A 20,211-nucleotide genomic window follows, 5' to 3' on the forward strand; every position below is an offset into this window, starting at 1 on the left:
TCAATCGGTGTCTTGTAACCTCTATGCCACATGTTGTCCTGGCACAAATGTGTGCCAGCACATTCCTCCCCCCTGAAATGCCACACTATTGCCATGTAGTGAGGCTGTGAATGACAATGGGGAGGGAAGCAGGATGCTGGACATGGCGATGGGCCGGGAGCCGTTACTGTGGAGAACGGCATACTCCCGACTGTACCCCACCATCTGCCTTGTGAGGCAACAGAGACATCCTCTGGATACTGCTGCCAGGTACACATCCACACCTGAGGGCATGTACTGGGGCAATGATGGCGATGGTGACGGCAATGGCAATGGCAACGGCAGTGGTGGGTCCAGTTCCATGGGGTTGGTAAGCGGGGACAGCATGGGGAAGGGTGCATCATCCATTCGCTCCTCCTGGGGTGCCTGGGGGCACAAGTGGGTGACTGTAAAGGCCATATGGTCTCTTGGAGCTGTGAATCTGGGGGAAGAAAAGCAGCAGAATCATTGGGCAAATGACATGCGCGAATTTGGTTCTTGTGGCGGTGCTGCAAACCATCGGGACCAGGAATTAAGTATGTATATGAGCCAATGCGTTCCTGGATCACACCTCTTTCGCAGCGTCCATGGTTGTCATAAACGCTGCAAAGAACAAGATAGTGTGATGCAAAGCGATACTTGCAGCCTGTTGGTGGTGCTGGATACTGCGGTGGGTGTAGCAAGTGTAGCAGCATCCGATGGCAGTGGCTATGCAGAAGTTCCGCCGGTGATGGTGCGCCTCACGGGTGGGAGCAATAACAGGTGAGAAAGAGTTTCAGTGCCTGTTTCCATGTGTGGGTGGTGTGAAGCTTGGCTATCTGTTGCTTGAAAGTATGTACAAAGCATTCAGCTTCTCCATTGGGCTGCGGATGAAATGGAGGACTTGTTGGATGATGAATGGTGTTACGTTCACAAAACTGTTCAAAGTCATGGGAAGTGAATTGTGGTCCATTGTCCGACACAAGTTCTTCTGGCAAACTCTCTATGCAAAATATTGAGGACAATACTTGAATGGTGCTACATGATGTGGTACAAGTTGTAGGCACCGCAAATGGAAACTTGCTAAAAGAGTCTACCACTATGAGCCAATGAATGTTCCAAAATTGTCCTGCAAGGTCTATGTGCACTCTTTGCCATGACAATTGAGTCTTAGGCCAAGTTGCAAATGTTTGTGGCAGAGTGGATTGGTTTTCTGCACACATGCGACACTGAGAGGTCATCTGTTCAACGTGGGTGTCCATGCCCTGCCTAGTATGTGCAAAATATTGGTACACAGCTGAGTTCTGGATACTGTTCAATGAACAAGGCCAAGATGTGCAAATGTAATGCAACAAAATCTTGAGGTCTGGGTCTGCTTCTGTGGCCTGTGCTATTTTTCTGTAGTGCAAGGGAAAAAGATTCCAGCAATTCAGAGTCCTGTGCATCAATTTGGCAACAAGATGGAACAGATGCTTCAAAATCAGAGTCTGGGTCAATCAGAAGGTGAGATAGGGTGTCTCGTCTGCATTGCCATGCTTTGCCGTAGGACTGTACACAATTTCATACTGATACTGTGAAAGCAACAAGGACCACCACTGTAGTTTTAGAGCAGTGCATGTAGGAACCGGCTTTGATGGGTGAAACAAGGTCTGGAAAGGTTTGTGATCTAACACTAAATAGAACTTGTGACAATGCAAATAGTGATGGAATTTAGTCACACCATACACAATAGCAAGAGCTTCTTTTTCTGTTTGAGAGTAATTGCGCTGTGTTTGAGTAAGCAACTTTGAGGCAAAAGCAATAGGTGTGCCTTGTGCATCAATTCTGCATGAAAGCACAGCGCCGATTCCATAGGAAGAAGCATCACTTGCAAAACTGTTGGCTTGGCAGGGTCAAAATGCACTAAACATCTGTCACTAAGCAAAGCTTTTTGAGTTTCTGAAACATGTCTTGACAATCTTTAGGCCACACAAAAGGCACATTTTTGTGACACAAGTGATGCAATAGAGCTGCGATCAGAGTGGCATTCGGTATGAACCAAATGCAGTATGGCATCTAGCCTAATACTGACTGCAGTTCAGACACATTGCGAGGAACAGGCAGGTCACGCATTGCAAACAAGTGAGATTGGAGGGTGTGCACACTTTGACCGTTTACCACATGACCTATGTACTGTAGTTCAGTTTGAAAAAAGCCACATTTTTCGAGACAGCACTTGAGCCCTGCTTCTGACAAGTCGAAAAAAAGCATGCAAATTGGCAATGTGTTCCTCTGGTGTACAACCTGAGATGACAATTTGTCAAGGTAGTTTGAGCAAGGCACTTTTGCAGTCAGCTGTTCCAAGTAATGTTGAAAAATGGTGGGTGTGGAAGCACTTCCAAAGGGCAATCACAAGTATTTGAACTGTCCTAAGTATGTATTGACAACAAACACTTTCTGTAATTCTTCATCCAATGGAATTTGCAAATAGGCAGCACGCAAATCTATGTTAGGGAAGTAACATCCCACACCAAGGCTGTCCATGATATCTTCAGAGTGAGGTAATGGATAAGTGTCAACTGCTGTCTGTGGGTTGACTAGAATTGAAGGCAACACACATCCAAATGCGACCAGAAGGCTTAGGCAACAATACTAGTGGACTTGTGCATTGACTAGCTTGAATGGGAGCAATTACAGCATTATCTTGCAATCCTTTCAATTCATAGGCTACTACATCTCTTAAAGCAATTGGAATGGGGCAGGCCTGAAAACAGCTTAGGCTGTGCATTGTCTTTCAATGCAACATGTACTGCAAAATTATTAGCTTCTCCCATTGCTTTGGAAAATAGTTCAAGATATTCTTTAAGCAAGCTAGCGACACTGTCTTTTGGTGGAAGTGTAGAGACTGACAGTACATTGTCGTGAATAGCAAGGCCTGACAAATCAAAGGGATCTAAACCAAAAATGTTCTCACTGTTTCTTGACTTCAATACAGCAAAATTCACTGTCCTGGTGTGAAATTTTCATGGGGCAGGCAAACTACACTGTCAGAGTACAGGATTTTCCTGTCCATTGTAAGCAGTGAGGTGTTTGCTAGATTTAGAAAGGTGTGGGGAGCTTAACTGTTCATACGTGGCGTGATTAAGCAAAGTGACTGATGCACTTGTGTCTAACTGAAAGTTCACATAATGGCCAGCAATTCGTAATGAGACAAAAAGTTTATTAGACCATTGTTGCACAGGAGTAGAGTGAGAAGGAGGCACAACTGTAATCTTACGTTTGTTGTAACCTGTTGTAGGTTTGGAAAATGCAATGTTCACTGCATGTGGACGAGCCTCTTTTTTTCTGGGAGCAGGCAAAATTGTCATTTTTGTGCCATTACAAACAAACTACTTGGACGTGGCCTTTTTTTCCACACATGTAACACTTTGCAGTACATGACTGGCAGTCTTGTCTTTTATGGCAAGCAAAACATCTAGGGCAAGACTTCACTGAGTTTACTGGCTTGTTTACATGTTTATGTGGCTGTGTATGCACTCACTGTTGTGGCTGATTGGGGCAGTCGCAAGCAGGGGCAACCCGACCCAACAAATCGAGGCCTGATCAAACTTATCAGCTGCTATGTCACCCGCATCATATTCTCTAAGATTTTCAACACTTGAGGGAGTGAAGGATCAGAATACTTTAGGATCTGTTTCTGTATTCTAATGTTGGGGACATTGACTGTGTAGCATCTCGATTCATGAGGTCACTGTAAAAGTTGCCACAACTACAGTTAAGTTTACACTTCCTAGTCATGCCTGTTAATTTTGTAGACCACTGACAGTATGTCTGCTCTGGCTTTTTCTGCAAATGAAAGAGTAGATATCTGGCTGCAGCTATTTGAACTTGCTGGTCATAGTACTTGGTTAATGCAGTAATTGCTTTGTCTAACTGAGTTTATTGGTAGACACAGTTGGGAATAGCTTTTGTTTTAACCTGAACACTGGGGATCCCACAATCAAAAGAAAGTATTATAGCTTCACAGTACCTTGAATGTTATGAACTGCACAATGAGCTAGGAACTGTGTCAGGTATTTGTTCCATTCCTCTTCCATGTCGTTAAATTGCTGGAGCACAGGGATGTCCGGCTGTGGCACTTTGCTGGATGTGTCGGTCAGACTGTTGCATGGCCACCATTTCCTGTGCAGCCAAAAGTTGTTGTACCATCATCAGCAAGGCAGAAATTAGTTGGTTCTGAAAATGGAAAGCTTGTGTTACATCCATTATGTTGACTGTCTGTGACTGAGGCACGAAACAAGCAAGCAAAGCCTCTGAAAAGGGAAGTTTGATTAGTTCCTGGAATACATGCAAGAACACAACAACAAATTTGCAATTAGAAATCCCTGCAGTCTTAAACACAAGAGAAGCAAGCAAATTCTTCATTACTGAAATGTTCTCATCACCACTGTTGTATTCTCGTTTGCCACTTTTATGTCATCTCGTTGTCTCTGTAGAGCTGTACCTTGGGAAGCAAGAAGAGGATGTTGGTTGGTGGCTGGTATCCTCGATCTGTAACACAAACTGCATGCAGTTAATGACTAGGTTCTTTATTCATAAACAAAGAGTTACTTAAGTATACAACAGGCTTGCCTTCACTGGTGTCACTTCATGGTATATTTTCTGACATCAAGGTGAATTGCTTTACTACATGGAGGCATATTATCCGCAGTTATCTGTACGAATTGAGGTTTCAAGGACATCTTCCCATCTTTATGTGGCCCTTCCTTCACCACACTATTTTAGACATTGATTTGGTGGTGCACTCCCTTATCACTTTGATCAGGAGAATGGTGTCCCTTAAGGTTGCATTTCAAGTAAGACTATCTTTACCATAACTGTTAACAGTGGCCTGGCCAGTGTTCTTTGTTAGTTGATGACTTTCCTCTCTTTGATTACTCCTCGAGCCTTGCAAGAACTACTAGTCAGTTGCAACTAAGTCTTCAACGGTTAGATGAGTGATTGGAGAAGGTGGTTTTAAATTCTCAATGGAGAATTCTATGTGCCTTCTTTTTAACTGTTCATATCCTGTTTTAAACTTTCTTGAGTTGAGGATGAAGGACACTGTTCTTAATTTTAGATACCCAGTGAGATATCTGGGCCTCATATTTGAATATTAATTTACATGGTTGCCACACCTTAGGGATATGAAAAGACGGTAATGCCAAACACTCAATTTTTTAAAATGTCTTACTCATAATTCATGAGGAGCAGTTTTACAGCATCTTTGTATGATCCTCGTTTGATTAGGGGTGCATGGTGTATGTGTGGGCATTACTGTCTTATTTAAGAATGTTGGACCCTGTGCACCATGAAGGGATTTAGGTGGCAACTGGGTCCTTGATAATCATCCCCATACTTAGCGTTTGCACTTGAGGCTAGTAAACTGCTGCTTCACATCAGGCGACTACTCCTTATAGTGCAAGTGGCCTATGAAACACTGTCCCTACTGTACACACCTGTATACCATACTGTTATTTGGCCACCAATGGAAGGGCTCTTTCCTTCATGGCACTGAGTGATGGTGTTATACGAGGTGCATTCAAGTTCTAAGGCCTCCGATTTTTTTTCTAATTAACTACTCACCTGAAATCAATGAAACTGGCGTTACTTCTCGACGTAATCGCCCTGCAGACGTACACATTTTTCACAATGCTGACGCCATGATTCCATAGCAGCAGCGAAGGCTTCTTTAGGAGTCTATTTTGACCACTGGAAAATCGCTGAGGCAATAGCAGCACGGCTGGTGAATGTGCGGCCACAGAGAGTGTCTTTCATTGTTGGAAAAAGCCAAAAGTCACTAGGAGCCAGGTCAGGTGAGTAGGGAGCATGAGGAATCACTTCAAAGTTGTTATCACGAAGAAACTGTTGCGTAACATTAGCTCGATGTGCGGGTGCGTTGTCTTGGTGAAACAGCACACGCGCAGCCCTTCCCGGACGTTTTTGTTGCAGTGCAGGAAGGAATTTGTTCTTCAAAACATTTTCGTAGGATGCACCTGTTACTGTAGTGCCCTTTGGAACGCAATGGGTAAGGATTACGCCCTCGCTGTCCCAGAAAATTGACACCATCATTTTTTCACCACTGGCGGTTACCCGAAATTTTTTTGGTGGCGGTGAATCTGTGTGCTTCCATTGAGCTGACTGGCGCTTTGTTTCTGGATTGAAAAATGGCATCCACATCTCATCCATTATCACAACCGACAAAAAGAAAGTCCCATTCATGCTGTCGTCGCGTGTCAACATTGCTCGGCAACATGCCACACGGGCAGCCGTGTGGTCGTCCGTCAGCATTCGTGGCACCCACCTGGATGACACTTTTCGCATTTTCAGGTCGTCATGCAGGATTGTGTGCACAGAACTCACAGAAATGCCAACTCTGGAGGCGATCTGTTCAACAGTCATTCGGCGATCCCCCAAAACAATTCTCTCCACTTTCTCGATCATGTCGTCAGACCGGCTTGTGCGAGCCCGAGGTTGTTTCGGTATGTTGTCACACGATGTTCTGCCTTCATTAAACTGTCGCACCCACGAACGCACTTTAGACACATCCATAACTCCATCACCACATGTCTCCTTCAACTGTTGATGAATTTCAATTGGTTTCACACCACACAAATTCAGAAAACGAATGATTGCACGCTGTTCAAGTAAGGAAAACGTCACTATTTTAAGTATTTAAAACGGTTCTCATTCTCGCTGCTGGTGGTAAAATTCCATCTGCCGTATGGTGCTGCCATCTCTGGGACATATTGACAATGAATGCGGACTCATTTTAAAACAATGCGCATGTTTCTCTCTCTTTCCAGTCCGGAGAAAAAAAAATCTGAGGCCTTAGAACTTGAATGCACCTTGTATGAGATTTGTGCAAAGGATTGCCATTTGCAGATGAGTTCAGCTGGTTTTAACGTTTTACACCAAGATTGGAGCAGATATCAACTGTGGATCCTACAGAAACTGAGAATTATCTTAGAATTTCCTAATTTAAAGAAATATTTCACTCCATATTTTATATTGCAGTCTCCGTTTTTCAATGTTTCGGATAGGTAACACAATTTTACAGTTGTGTACTCTGATGGCTCCAAGCAAGGGGAGTCCCTTCACTGTTCAGTAGTTTTTCCCTACCATGTTCTCAGGTTTTGCTTTCCTTGAGAATTTGCTCTATTTTTCACAGAGTTCCATGCCATCCTGAAGGCACTGGAACGGATGAGACATCTTCAGGGGAAACAGTTCTTCATCTGCTCCAATTCCTTACATTCCTCTGCATGCTGTCATTTTACTGGAGGGTCAAGGATCCTTGGAATTGTGAGAGGAGTAGTAGCTGACAGTGATGACAACAAGCTACAGTTGAGGAAGCCAGCTATCTGGTCAGGTTGCTCCTCATGCTGATCACACTGACAGGATGAAACAGCCCTGACCCACCTCTGAATTGGGCACTGTCGGCTAAAGCAATTAACTTTTTACTCAGTTTGGAGGATCCTCCCAGTCTCTGATGCCTGTGAGATGCAAATTACTATGCACCACATTTTAACTGAGTGCCTTTTATATTGTACTTAAGAGGATTTAAGCAAATTTCAATGAGGATTTGCCCTCTATTTTAGCTGAGGACGAGACGAGTGTGGTAAAGGTTTTAAAGTTTTGTGAAGCCTCTGGACTCCAACTTAAGCTTCTGAGCTGGAGATTTTACTGTTTTGCAGAGTGAATGGCTCATCCCATTTATTCCAGTGGTCAGCCATCTGCTGTATTATTTAAATTCTTTCACCACTTTTTCCTTTCTTAGTCTGTTTTAGAGCTGAAACATTACAGAATTTGTGTGTGCGTACATGCATGCGTGTATGTGCATTCACACACACCTGCATGTGTGCGTGTACATGCACGTGCACATGTGTGAGCGCAAAAATTTTTTCTTATTTTTTATTACTTTTAATAGTATTTAAAGTTTTGTAATTCTGTGAATTCTATTTTATCACCACTCATCTCCACATTTTTGTGTGGATGCTAAAGATATTGCTATCATTGGCCCACACCACCATATCATTATCAAAAACAATACATTATTACATACAAAGTGTTTTGGCACTCCTTTAGAGTATGGATCCAAGTATGACCAAAGCTTACAGTTTCACACCTACTGAAGAGTGTGGCAGATAACATCTGTCAGTGATCTTTTGATGGATTTTACAATAACACATGACTTCATCAACGAGCCTGAGCTCAATGTGACAATGCACCAAAAAAATAATACATCAAAAGTCATCTCTACACGGCTGACCAACTTGGAGGGCTGGAGTAAGAAAAAGAAATCCTGGACTTACGCAACAACCATCAGATGAGATCCAAGGTTCTGAATGACACATATACACCTTCTTCCACCTTCTTCCCTTTCTAATTTGACTGGCATGAAGAAAAATGAGCCTCTGGAAAATAGATGCTAACATACCGATATGTATCCAATGTGGTCCCTTTTGACATTTCATATGTTACTATAAAGAAAGGAGGGTGTTCAATAACTAATATTTTGCAAGTTGTCAAACAACAGGGCAGTTTCATGCTCACTGGACAATTGCAAATAATGACAGCCAACCTCCAGGACAGAAGCCGTTGCTTTACCCTGGTCAAAGTTGTTCACCGACATGCCATAATCTGTCTCTCTTTCCACACAAAGGTTCCACTTGCTCAAGCACCATCCAAACTCGGGAAAACTAAAAGAGGGGACCATATATGTGGGTGAGGCTGTCATAGATGAAAATACTCCACGAATGGCAGTTGCCAAGATGTGACAAATCACCGTGTTGTTGTTATTGGCAAACGACTTCTGTAGATTCTAGTCAATTCTCAGTTACCATTTTCACCGATATCAAATGCTTATCATCACGAGCTTAAGAAGATTATGTTAAAGGATTCAGTGTCCATTGTGCTGAAGGTTGAAAATGGAAAGGAATGTGCTGTGAGAGTAAGTATTAGTAATGGAACACAGCCCCTCAAATTTTTGATTTTACCAAATTGCAGCCATAATTTTATCCTTTGCTGGGACTTCTTCCAGACTTCATAAGTTGTAGGCTATGTCAGATTGCAGCTTCAGCCTGATGAAGTTACTTCAACAAGTTCGTACAACAATTATTCCTCTCGGTGATTGTCAACACTGTACACACATTTAACTCAGCATTATTAAGGCATGTTCTAGCCAACAGAGTGGTTGCTCAGTCAAACTGTGAAACTCTAGTCAATAGCAAAAAGGTACTTAAAATTGCAAGAGAAAGCTATTTGACAGTGATGAATATAAACATCACTTATGGATAAAGGTTGCCTTAGGTACCCAACTTCGTTAAACAGCAGCAACTCATTTATAAGGCTGTGTGTGTAGGGGCAACAGAACCTTTCCAAGAAGGTCAGGTCAGAGTAACTCATGGACATTCAGCTATTTTTGAGTGGCTATGGATCTTAGTCTGAACAACTGCACCACTTGAAACTTCCTGGCAGATTAAAACTGTGTGCCCGACCGAGACTCGAACTTGGGACCTTTGCCTTTCGCGGGCAAGTGCTCTACCAACTGAGCGACCGAAGCACGACTCACGCCCGGTACTCACAGCTTTACTTCTGCCAGTACCTCGTCTCCTACCTTCCAAACTTTACAGAAGCTCTCCTGCGAACCTTGCAGAACTAGCACTCCTGAAAGAAAGGATATTGCGGAGACATGGCTTAGCCACAGCCTGGGGGATGTTTCCAGAATGGTAGAGCAATTGCCCGCGAAAGGCAAAGGTCCCGAGTTCGAGTCTCGGTCGGGCACACAGTTTTAATCTGCCAGGAAGTTTCATATCAGCGCACACTCCGCTGCAGAGTGAAAATCTCATTCTGGGAACTGCACCACTTAGTCATAGCTTTTTTATGATGGTGCAGATATTAGTGGGTGATTCAACTTGCCGTTTTCATAGCCTGGACAAACTCTGGAAATTGTGGCATAAGATCGACAGTTCAATAATGGATCATTTAAATCTGATTGAGCATTTGAAATCTAATTATCCTTCAGCTTGTGAAAGCAATAATACATCACTTGTGAGTGTTTCCTCCTCCTCCTCCTCCTATCCTCCATCATTGTTAAGATCCTTAAGACCCACAAATTTCTCATTAAAATTGTAATATCTGCTGGTCATTTCAGCATCTTGTAATATCAAACTGTGTGCTGCCCTTTGCCCACTTTCTACACCACTCATATTCCATTACAAGGAAAGAAAGGCATACATCCAAAGCTGAAAGATTTAAAAATAAGTGCTAAAGGCTAGTACACTCACCAGTAGTGATGAACACACAAGATGATGATAGGAACATGCAGCTGATGACTTTGTAAGCCTAAAAGTGGTAAACTAGACAAGTCTGACACTGTAGGTTCTTCACTGTTCAAGTTTTCATTAATAAATAATTTATCATAATTTATGTACTTGTTAAAAGTGGAATATTGAGGAAATGGATTCAGAGTTTTAAAAAATGGAATTAAATTTTTATATATAAAATAATTTTAATTTATTGTTCAGTCTCAGTTGCATATTTTTAATTAGATTACATGTTTCAGTCCCACTGGATCATCTTCAGATCTAAAACAAAGTAAAACTAAATATGTACCATCTAATATTATACAATAAGTGGAAAAGAAACGAATCATACATAAATGTAGACTTTATCTAGGTTTTTGCATTGGTAACCCATCTTCTCTACTCACAAGCACATATCAGAGTGCAGTGTTTTGGAACTGCGGTCAGTGTTTTAAGTAGGTGTATGTTGGAGGTCGGGGAGAAGGAGGGAGTTAATTTTTACATAAGTATACATTCTATAATTTTAGCGTGACCCCTATTGTAAAGCTCATGACATACCCACCACCCACTTCCTGCTTCCTTTCCCATCTCTCAATCAGCCTCGCTCCATTTTACCTTCCCTTCTCCCTCTCCATATCTCCAACATATACCTATTTAAAACATTAACTGCAGTTCTGAAACACAGTACTCTGATATGTGTTTCTCAGCAAGACAGGTTGCTGACACAACTACTTATGCAAATTCTACATTTATATACAATTCTTTTCTTTTTTACTTATTGTTAAATATTAGATGTTACATTTTTAGTTTTACTTTCTTTTAGGTATGTAGAGAATCCAGAGGGATTGAAACATGGAATATAATTAAAAATGTGCAACTGAGATGGAACTATAAATGAGAATTATCTTATGTATCAGTACAGTTCCTGAATCTAAAGATGATTATGTTGGTTATAGTGTAAAATGTCATAAATAATACAAATAGTAAAACTCCAAAGTACTGTCAATATAAAACTGTCTATTTATAATTAAAGATTGAATTACAATTTCTCTAAACATTTTTGGCATATTTGCAAAATAAGTTTAAATAAATTCTTCTCATATTCCTGATAATCTGTATTTCCCAGTAGTGTAACCACAGAACTGGAAGAATTTATTTGTTAATTTTAAATAAACAAATTTTGTTTCATGGTGAAATTTTTCTGTCTGGTCTTCAGTTGGCATACATACAGTACATGCTATGAATGTGAAAAAGCTAATAGCATGCTTAGTTAAATTTTGAACATGCAGTTAGATAGAAATTGTCATGTCATGCTTGTATTGCAACATTTTAAGCCTGAAACAATTTACCAGTATATAAGAGGGTAACTAAAATCACACATATTCAAGATAATATTTATCAAACATATTCAAGATAAAATTTAGCAAGAGTGATGTGTACATATGCAATTAAATGAATGCATTGAGACCTATTGGTGCTTGCTTTAGATGACACATTGTTAATTCTGTCTTACTGGTTTTGTCTTTTCTATGCAGGCACTTGAAATACCAATTGTGTATGATGCTGCAGAAGAAGAAGATTGCTCTCCAGAGTATGAATACCCTCCGAGACCAAGCCTGACTTCAAAACATGAATCCACAGACAGTGACAATAAGAAGGTAATGGTAGATCAATTGTACATTTTTATGTTCTTGTCCCCCAGTGTCCCGAGTGTTAATAAAAATTCTATGTTACTAGCTTCTGTCCTCTCTCCTCCTCTACCCCATCCCTCCTGTCTCACCTTCTAGTCATCCTCCCTCAATCAACTTCTGAACACATTAATTCAGCGCAGTTTAGCCATGGGTGAACATTAGTGATTGTGTCATCATACCAGAAAGAGAAGTGAAATTAAACATACAACTACTCCCATCCATCTGGTTATGGATGAGCTTACATAAATTTACTGAAATACTGGAAAACCCCTAACTCCAGTCCATCCTAATCAACTAATGCTGCTAAATAAACTCACCATAAATGTTGTGTGTTGACGAGTAGACTGCAGATGGGACAGATGGAAGCTACTGTAACTTGTCCCCCAATTCAGACTGTCTCACAAGCAGCAAGAAGTCTAAGTGCAAGTATCATCATTATCATCATTATCATCATCATCATCATCATCTATCTGTCAAGAAGTGTCAATGTTAAATCTCCAACATGAAGTCAAATCAAAAAGTGTTATCCACCACAAAAAAGAGAAGTCTCTCAGTCTGTTCTGCACTGAGTCCATGTCTAAAAACCACCCACCAGTGAGAAAAAGGTCATCCAGCTCTAGTCAGTGGAGTACGGCTCTAGCCAATAGAGTAATCATTATGATTCTGTTCTTCCCCCTACAAAACTTTGTAAAAAATCATTCTCCAATTGGCTGGTTTTTTGCACTGCTCCAAGAATTTCAGACTCGTGAGCCTATGTCATCATCTCATTTCTTTATTCCACCAATCTATGGTCTTTTCGTATACAATAATTCAGAAAATGGCTCTTGGCCTCCCACTGTAGGTGTTTTTAAGAACACTGAACATGCTTTTTCCTTGCCAGTGGGTAGAAAAAAAAAAAAAAAAAAAAAAAACCTTCCGTAACACCAGGTCTGAGAATCTGTTTGTCATGATGGGTTTTCACTAAGTGGTGGGGGAAAAAGTCAGAATTGTTTGGCTGCTTTTAGAAGAGGTAGCAAATAGTGATCTGTTCAAATGGATCCCTGTTCTACCTGCATTTTGAGAACTCGCTGGATGAGGTACATTGTTCTCTGTAGGAAGCACTTTGACAGGCGACCCACCCATTTATTTCCTGGGGTGACTCTCCAGGGATCACAGTTTTTACATGCACACAAACTCAATTACAGTATTGAGAATAAGATTAAAAGATGGCTTGACCTTTACAGTCACTGTTGTTAAACTCGTAACTCAAATAAAGAAATAAGTTTATCTGACTAAACATGACTTTAATCAATGATTAATAGGATTTGCTTCTTAAAAATGAGAAATGTTGGGTGCAGAATGGCTTGATGCTTCTTGACAGTCACACCATTCTCAAGTACTTTCAAATGACAGAGCACTGCAGTCAGTCATCCTTTTCTTGCAGGTTTTATTTGGCAAATCTAGATTTGGGCTAGTGCCTAGTCTTTATCAGTGCACTATTTCATAGCTTCAGTGCATGTTCTAGAATGTCAGTCCCCTGTTGTTCGGGCTTCTGTCACAGTTTTTTCAAGACTGCTCAGTAGGCGTGAAAGAACTGTGACAGAAGCAGACAGCAGGGGACTGACGTACTAGGACATGCATTGATGCTATGAATTAGTGCACTGATAATGGCTAGGCACTAGCTGAAATCTAGATTTGCCAAATAAAACATGCAAGAAAAGGAAGACTGATTGATGTGCTCTATGATTCGAAAGTCATAAAATGGTCATTGAGTGTACTCACATTCTCAATGGAAGATAACCTGACATTCTCAAATACTTACACACATCAAAAAAAGTTTTGCATCACCTCGGTTCTTAGAGTTCTGGAAGCTGCACAGAAAATTGGAATAGAGATCAACATAAACATCATTTCCAACCTTTTTATAGGTAATGAAAACGACGCATTTCATGTTGTACCACCATACAGCAAGGCCTTCAGAGATGTTGGTCCAGATTGCTGTACACACTGATACCTCTAATACCAAGTAACATGTCCTCTTGCATTGTTGCATGCCTGTATTCATCATGGCATACTATCCACAAGTTCATGAAGGCACTGTTGGTCCAGATTGTCCCACCCCTCAATAGTGGTTTGGTGTAGATCCCTAAGAGTGGTTGGTGGGTCACATCGTCCATAAACAGCCCTTTTCAATCTATCCCATGCATGTTCAATAGGTTTCATGTCTGGAAAATGTGCTGGCCATTTTAGTCAAGTGATGTTGTTATCCTGAAGGAATTCATTCACAAGATGTGCGTGATGGGGAGGCGAATTGTTGTCCCTGTAGACGAATGCCTCACCAATATGGTTGCACTATCAGTTGGAGGATGGCATTCATGTATCGTACAGCCGTTACAGTGCCTTCCATGACCACCAGCGGTGTATGTCAGCCCAACATAATGCCACCCCAAAATAGCAGGGAACCACTGCCTTGCTGGACACTGTGTCTAAGGCATTCAGCCTGACCGGGTCCCCTCCAAACATGTCTCGGACGATTGTCTGGTTGAAGGCATATGCAATACTCATTGGTGAAGAGAACATGATGCCAGTCCTGAGCGGTCCATTTGGCATGTTGTTTGGCCCATCTGTACCACACTGCATGCTGTCGTGGTTGCAAAGATGGACCTCGCCATGGACGTCGGAAGTGAAGTTGCGCATCATACAGCCTATTGCACAGAGTTTGAGTCATAACATGACGTCCTGTGGCTGCACAAAAAGCATTAGTCAACATGGTGACATTGCTGTCAGGGTTCCTCTGAGCCATAATCTGTAGGTAGTAGTCATCCGCTGCAGTAGTAGCCCTTGGGGGGCCTGAGCGAGGCATGTCTTTGACAGCTACTGTCTCTCTGTATCTCTTCCATGTCTGAAGAACGTCACTTTGGTTCACTCTGAGATACCTGGACACTTCCCTTGTTGAGAGCCCTTCTTGGCACAAAGTAACGATCAGATGCGATCAAACCGCAGTATAGACCATCTAGGCATGGTCGAAGTACAGAAGTACCTCCTTCCTGGTGGAATGACTGGAACTGATTGGCTGTCGGACCCCCTCCATCTAATAGGCACTGCTCATGCATGGTTGTTTACATCTTTGGGCAGGTTTAGTGACATATCTGAGCAGTCAAAGGGACTGTGTCAGTGATACAGTATCCATAGTCAACGTCTATCTTCACGAGTTCTGGGAACCTTTTTTTGATATGTGTATTTGATGTGCAGCTCACAATCTTTTCTACACAGGCAGGTCCAGATTTAATGACAGAGCTATTTAAAATTATGTTGGTGCACAAAAGCTTTGCAGTGTGTATCGACTCAGTAAAGAAAAACTCTTTACACTGACTTCATCAGTGCTACTGGCAGAATTTCCTGGTGTCATACTTCTTAATCTTCTGATCTCCAGAACTGCCTTAATGTGCGTAGTATGTCATGTGAGGGAGCTATTATAAGAACTATTTTTAGATTTTAAAATTTCAGTGGTGATCTACAATCAGAGCTAAGATTCTTAATATTGAAAACTTTGGATTTTGCAAGCCACCACCTCTCCCTAATAACAAAGGTGTAGTTGAGGAGACACCTGTTATATGGTATATTTTTTCAGTCTCCCATAAGGGAGAGTATGTTCTGGCTATATGATGTTCAGAGTGAGTTTTCTTTTATAGCATGATAAGCCCCCCCCCCCCCCCCCCCCACACACACACACACACACACACACACACCTACCCCACTGTGAGACTGTAATAGTCGTGCAAATGGGGCACATACATTTTTCAGGGTATTCCATTTCCACCATGATAGGTTTCCATCTCAGAGACCTGCAAGAAGACTACTTCCAACCTAAGACCTCTGTGCAGAAGAGAGAAACATTCTTTGGATGCCTGTGTGATGTAAATAGATGGAAGAGAGCAGAGTCTTTAACTGCCTGTCATGTAACAACTCTGCTCAGTTTTGTCATTTGTGGTTGTGGCCCTTGTACTCGAAAAGAGTAGGAATGCTGTATGTTAGAGCTTTCACATGCTGCCTTTGTTGTCCAGATTTTTTTGCATTTACAGCTTGGTTTCCTTGTCACTATAACGTAAAATGGGATGGAAGTCATGTGAGGGATGCAATTTTGAATACTGAATAGTTACAGCTAGTATGACATTAACAGTGGAATAATGTCTAACATCATTTTTTGTGGCCAGTGTAAGGAATGGCTAGTGTATTAATATTTATTCCTTTGGTCGTTTATTTACTTACATTTCTTATTTATTTATTTGTTGATAATTTTTTGCACAGAGCCATCAAAATGATTAATTTCACAAATGTTGAAAAGAATGGTTCTACAATAATTAACTTACCATATACATTACATAAAACAGTTTTTGTATCCTATTTCTGTTTTATACATTTATAAATTTAAACTTGGTTAATATCACAAGCAGTGTCTTAAAGCTCATTGAATTAATACAAACATTTTTCTGTTGAAACAGATTTTAAATTTGTATTCAAGAAGAAAGGAGCTTACAGGCACTCAATGCCATAGTTATCAGCAAATCTGTATTCAAGTCATTCTGCTTACATGCTCTTATAGAGTCTGATAGCTTTTTAAACCAAATCAAACCATTGATGTATGCCATTTGCTTAGTCACTTTTTAGTTTTATTCTTTGCCAGAAGTAATTACATTTTACCAACTTTGACTCCATATGGAACCATTGTGCACAGTGACTGTATGTTGTTATAAGGAAGGATAGGAATACAGCTGTCAGTTGTAATCCCATTAGTTTTTTATTACACTTGCATATACAGAGTTCAGCTATAAATAGCCATATTCAGTACATTTGGGTAAGCTATAATGCAACAAACTCCCCACTGCTGGGAATTTGTTTGATCACGACTCACTTAGATGCACTGAACATGGCTATTTATAGCTGAAATATGGATATGCAAGCATAAAAAAAACTTATGGAATTGCAACTCATAGCTCTATTTGTAACATTCCTAGTTACATTTTGTCCTGGTGTTGTGATTGTGTGCATCAGTGCTCTGGATAACTTTATTTTGTTGAACCATAAAATTGTAATTAATTTAAATGTGTGTAGAGTTGTTAAGTATTAGTGCTGAACAATCGCTGGACAACATGATTCTCTGTGACCTACCCTGTGAATAAGTCTTATTGTCCTTTACTGTAAAAGCAGTATTCAACATTTGTATACATAGAAATAATACTGTCTATTGATTGTTAAACAGGCTTTAAAAAGGATGTAAAAGTAGTAAACACTCAGTTGATGATTTCTGGTGCATGGTGGGGTTGAGCGTGTCAATTATTCTGTGTCCTGTGTCACTAAAATATGGTGTCTGGCCATGTGTTATCTCCTAGTTGTGTCTATGCAGAAGAGTGAGCAGCTGCACACACAATGCCTGAAAGTATCTTAACAGGATCAATAAATTTTACCCTAGGCTATTCTCTTATTATAAAACAGTCATTTTCTTGGGTGTTACTTCCTTGAGTTTTTACAGGGAACTTATAATCCTTGCAGTATAAGAGATTGAGAATTAAGAAATGGAATTGGCTAGCTTAATTTACAATTGCTTGTTTATTATCTAGTAAAACATGGCACCAGCCACACTGCATCTTCACTGTGAATGCTGTTCTTGGACATGAGTTAGTTAGTTACTGTTAGTAAGCAGCTGAAAATCACCCCAGCTGCTGTGAAGTGATGGGATACTGCTGCAAATGGGTCTGTGCAGGCTACCAAGAGATGCATACCAGAAATACCAAAGATAATTTAAGTACTATCCTCTCCCATGGACAATTTCTCCTCTCCAGGAAATACAGGACCTGTCACCACTTTTTGACCTGACTGTGAGTGGCATGTCAGTGACCTACAGGCTCTGTACAGGGGAGGCAGGGACCAAGGAGAACTAAAGGTACTTTATTCATTCTCCTGACCAATAGGTATGAGGTGCTGTCTCCCACTGAAACTGACATTGAGCCAGTGTGACACACTTCACCTGTTGGAATAACTGCAGTGTCCCATATAAAGTGGAAACAAGTGTAGAATAGTAGTTAATCATAAGCTTTTTGAACAAACTGCAAACAGTGGTACCACTTATGGAAATGGGAGCAAGGAATGGGAAAGATCACCTTCTGCACTATGTGTATGTGTCTGGAGTCCTCATTCAACAATTTAAACAAACAATGCCTATCATCTCAACTCCAAGGTCATACTTGAATCATTTCAGCAACTGCTAAGGAAGGCAGAGAATACCAGCTATGTTATTCATGGAATTTCAATGAACCTCAAAATCTGCAACACTGTCCCCGGAACTGATAGATGCAGATGATAAGCATTTTAAACTAATGGAGCATTTGTATATTAGCACGTCAGTGAGCGACACAAACTTGAAGAGTTTTTAAAAAATTCACAAGTGACAATTATCTACAAAGTAACTAGGCCTATAGATGTTGGAACTCGGTATAAACTTTACCAGTCTGACACACAGCATTTCAGTTACTGGGCATGGGCTGACAATAAAACAAATAACATGATGTTTGAATTAATGAAATGCTTGTGATCCTTCAGTTTCCCCTTGCATATTTGTTGATCAAACAGTCCACATGTTTACTGTCTATCCACAATGTCCAACAGGCACAATATTTCACTCATCAGATATGTCACCATCATCAGGTGCATTGACGAACTGAGCTCCCGAATGTGCGCGACAGACATATATATTCTCTTCCACTGCAAACTGTACCCTAGCGCGCGCGCGCGAGCTTGTGTGTGTGTGTGTGTGTGTGTGTGTGTGTGTGTGTGTGTGTCAGTCAGTAGTCATGGAGACATCTAGTTAGATCCAGTACTGGTTCTTGGCAAGGTGTGGGAACCAGCACTGGGTTTAATTAGGAAAGCCAGCAAACACAATGATCTGGCACCCTGGGTGGACGGAGCAACTACCTCAATACTGCCACAGACACAAGTGTCTCCACAGCTGCCGACGCTCACCCACAGGTGCAGATCACAGAGGGAACAGCTTGCAGTGGTTGGGGATGTAAGTCAGCTGCGTGCCCTTAGGAGCTCAGTTAGTCAATGCACATGATGATGGTATAATGTCTGATCACTAAAATATTGTGCCCATTGGATGCTGTGGACAGGCAGTACACCCATGGAATGTTGAACCAACTGAATTGTTGCCCACCACAGACTAATAATTTAGTAACTGTATTGTTTGAATACCAACTGCAAACTGACTAAGGTTTTATCTGCAATGCTTTTTTGTGGACACGTTTATTACAGAAATTACAAATTAGTAAAATACTAAACTATTCCCTTTTAGATACTAACATCAGAGACAGGAAAGTTGGAAAGTAAAAGGATATGATAGGCAGTGAAGTAAGATTAACTAAACATTGTATAATTAGAATATGACTAAATAATAGTTACTGCTTAATGAGAATGAAGAGTTAATGTTCACAGGCATCCCCAGAGTTTGCTAAGAAGTTTTGATACAGTGAAATTTTCTAATCTGAATAATTAAAAAGCTGAAAGGTAATTACACTAAGAGTATATATGTTGGAAATAAAAAAGTTGACACTACAAAACTATGGCAGTGGATTTTAGTAAGAAATTCTTTTTAAAATCGGATCTTTATGGAAGATGAACATATTAAATATGAATAACTTATGAACATTCAGTTTTTTGTAAAGTCAAAAATTTGTTGGAAAGTGGAGAATGAGGGCTTTGGCATAAACTATTTCAATCTAGAAACAAATACCTTTAACACCATTGAATTTTGACAACCGTATGGTTTGCAAGTATAGTGAATAATGAATATTGTTTTAAATAAAATATTTCCATAAGAACTAAATATACTATTGTCAGTGGTCAGTAAATTATACAGTGAATAATGAAGTTTAATGAAATGATGCTTGAATGTGAAATTAAACAAAAAAATTAGCTATCAAATATATATGAATAATGAAAATAGATCAGAAATGGTAAAAAAAAAATCAGCATTGGCAGTGGCATAAGAACAAGTAGTTTAAGCTCACATGGCTGTGTTATAGCATGAGTGAAATTCCTTTGATCTTGTAATCTTCCATTATCCTCTAACTCACATCTACCTGCACTTCTGCCCCATCACCCAAACTTCACTCACATTGCACCCACACCCTCTTCTCCATAGTCTCCTTTTTCTTCTGTGCTATCTC

General features: G+C 40.6%; 1 protein-coding gene across 3 annotated transcripts in view; it reads left to right on the forward strand.

Moving 5' to 3' along the window:
• LOC126183238 (syntaxin-binding protein 5) overlaps positions 1–20,211 on the forward strand; it is a 976,467-nt gene that overhangs the window by 732,730 nt on the left and 223,526 nt on the right. For all 3 annotated transcript variants that reach the window (XM_049925028.1, XM_049925029.1, XM_049925030.1), the window contains exon 11: positions 11,855–11,977. In XM_049925028.1, coding sequence (XP_049780985.1) covers positions 11,855–11,977 — 123 coding nt within the window. The remainder of the gene's footprint in view (positions 1–11,854; positions 11,978–20,211) is intronic.

Source organism: Schistocerca cancellata, chromosome 4 (genome assembly GCF_023864275.1).
Source record: "Schistocerca cancellata isolate TAMUIC-IGC-003103 chromosome 4, iqSchCanc2.1, whole genome shotgun sequence".
Lineage (NCBI taxonomy): Eukaryota > Metazoa > Arthropoda > Insecta > Orthoptera > Acrididae > Schistocerca > Schistocerca cancellata.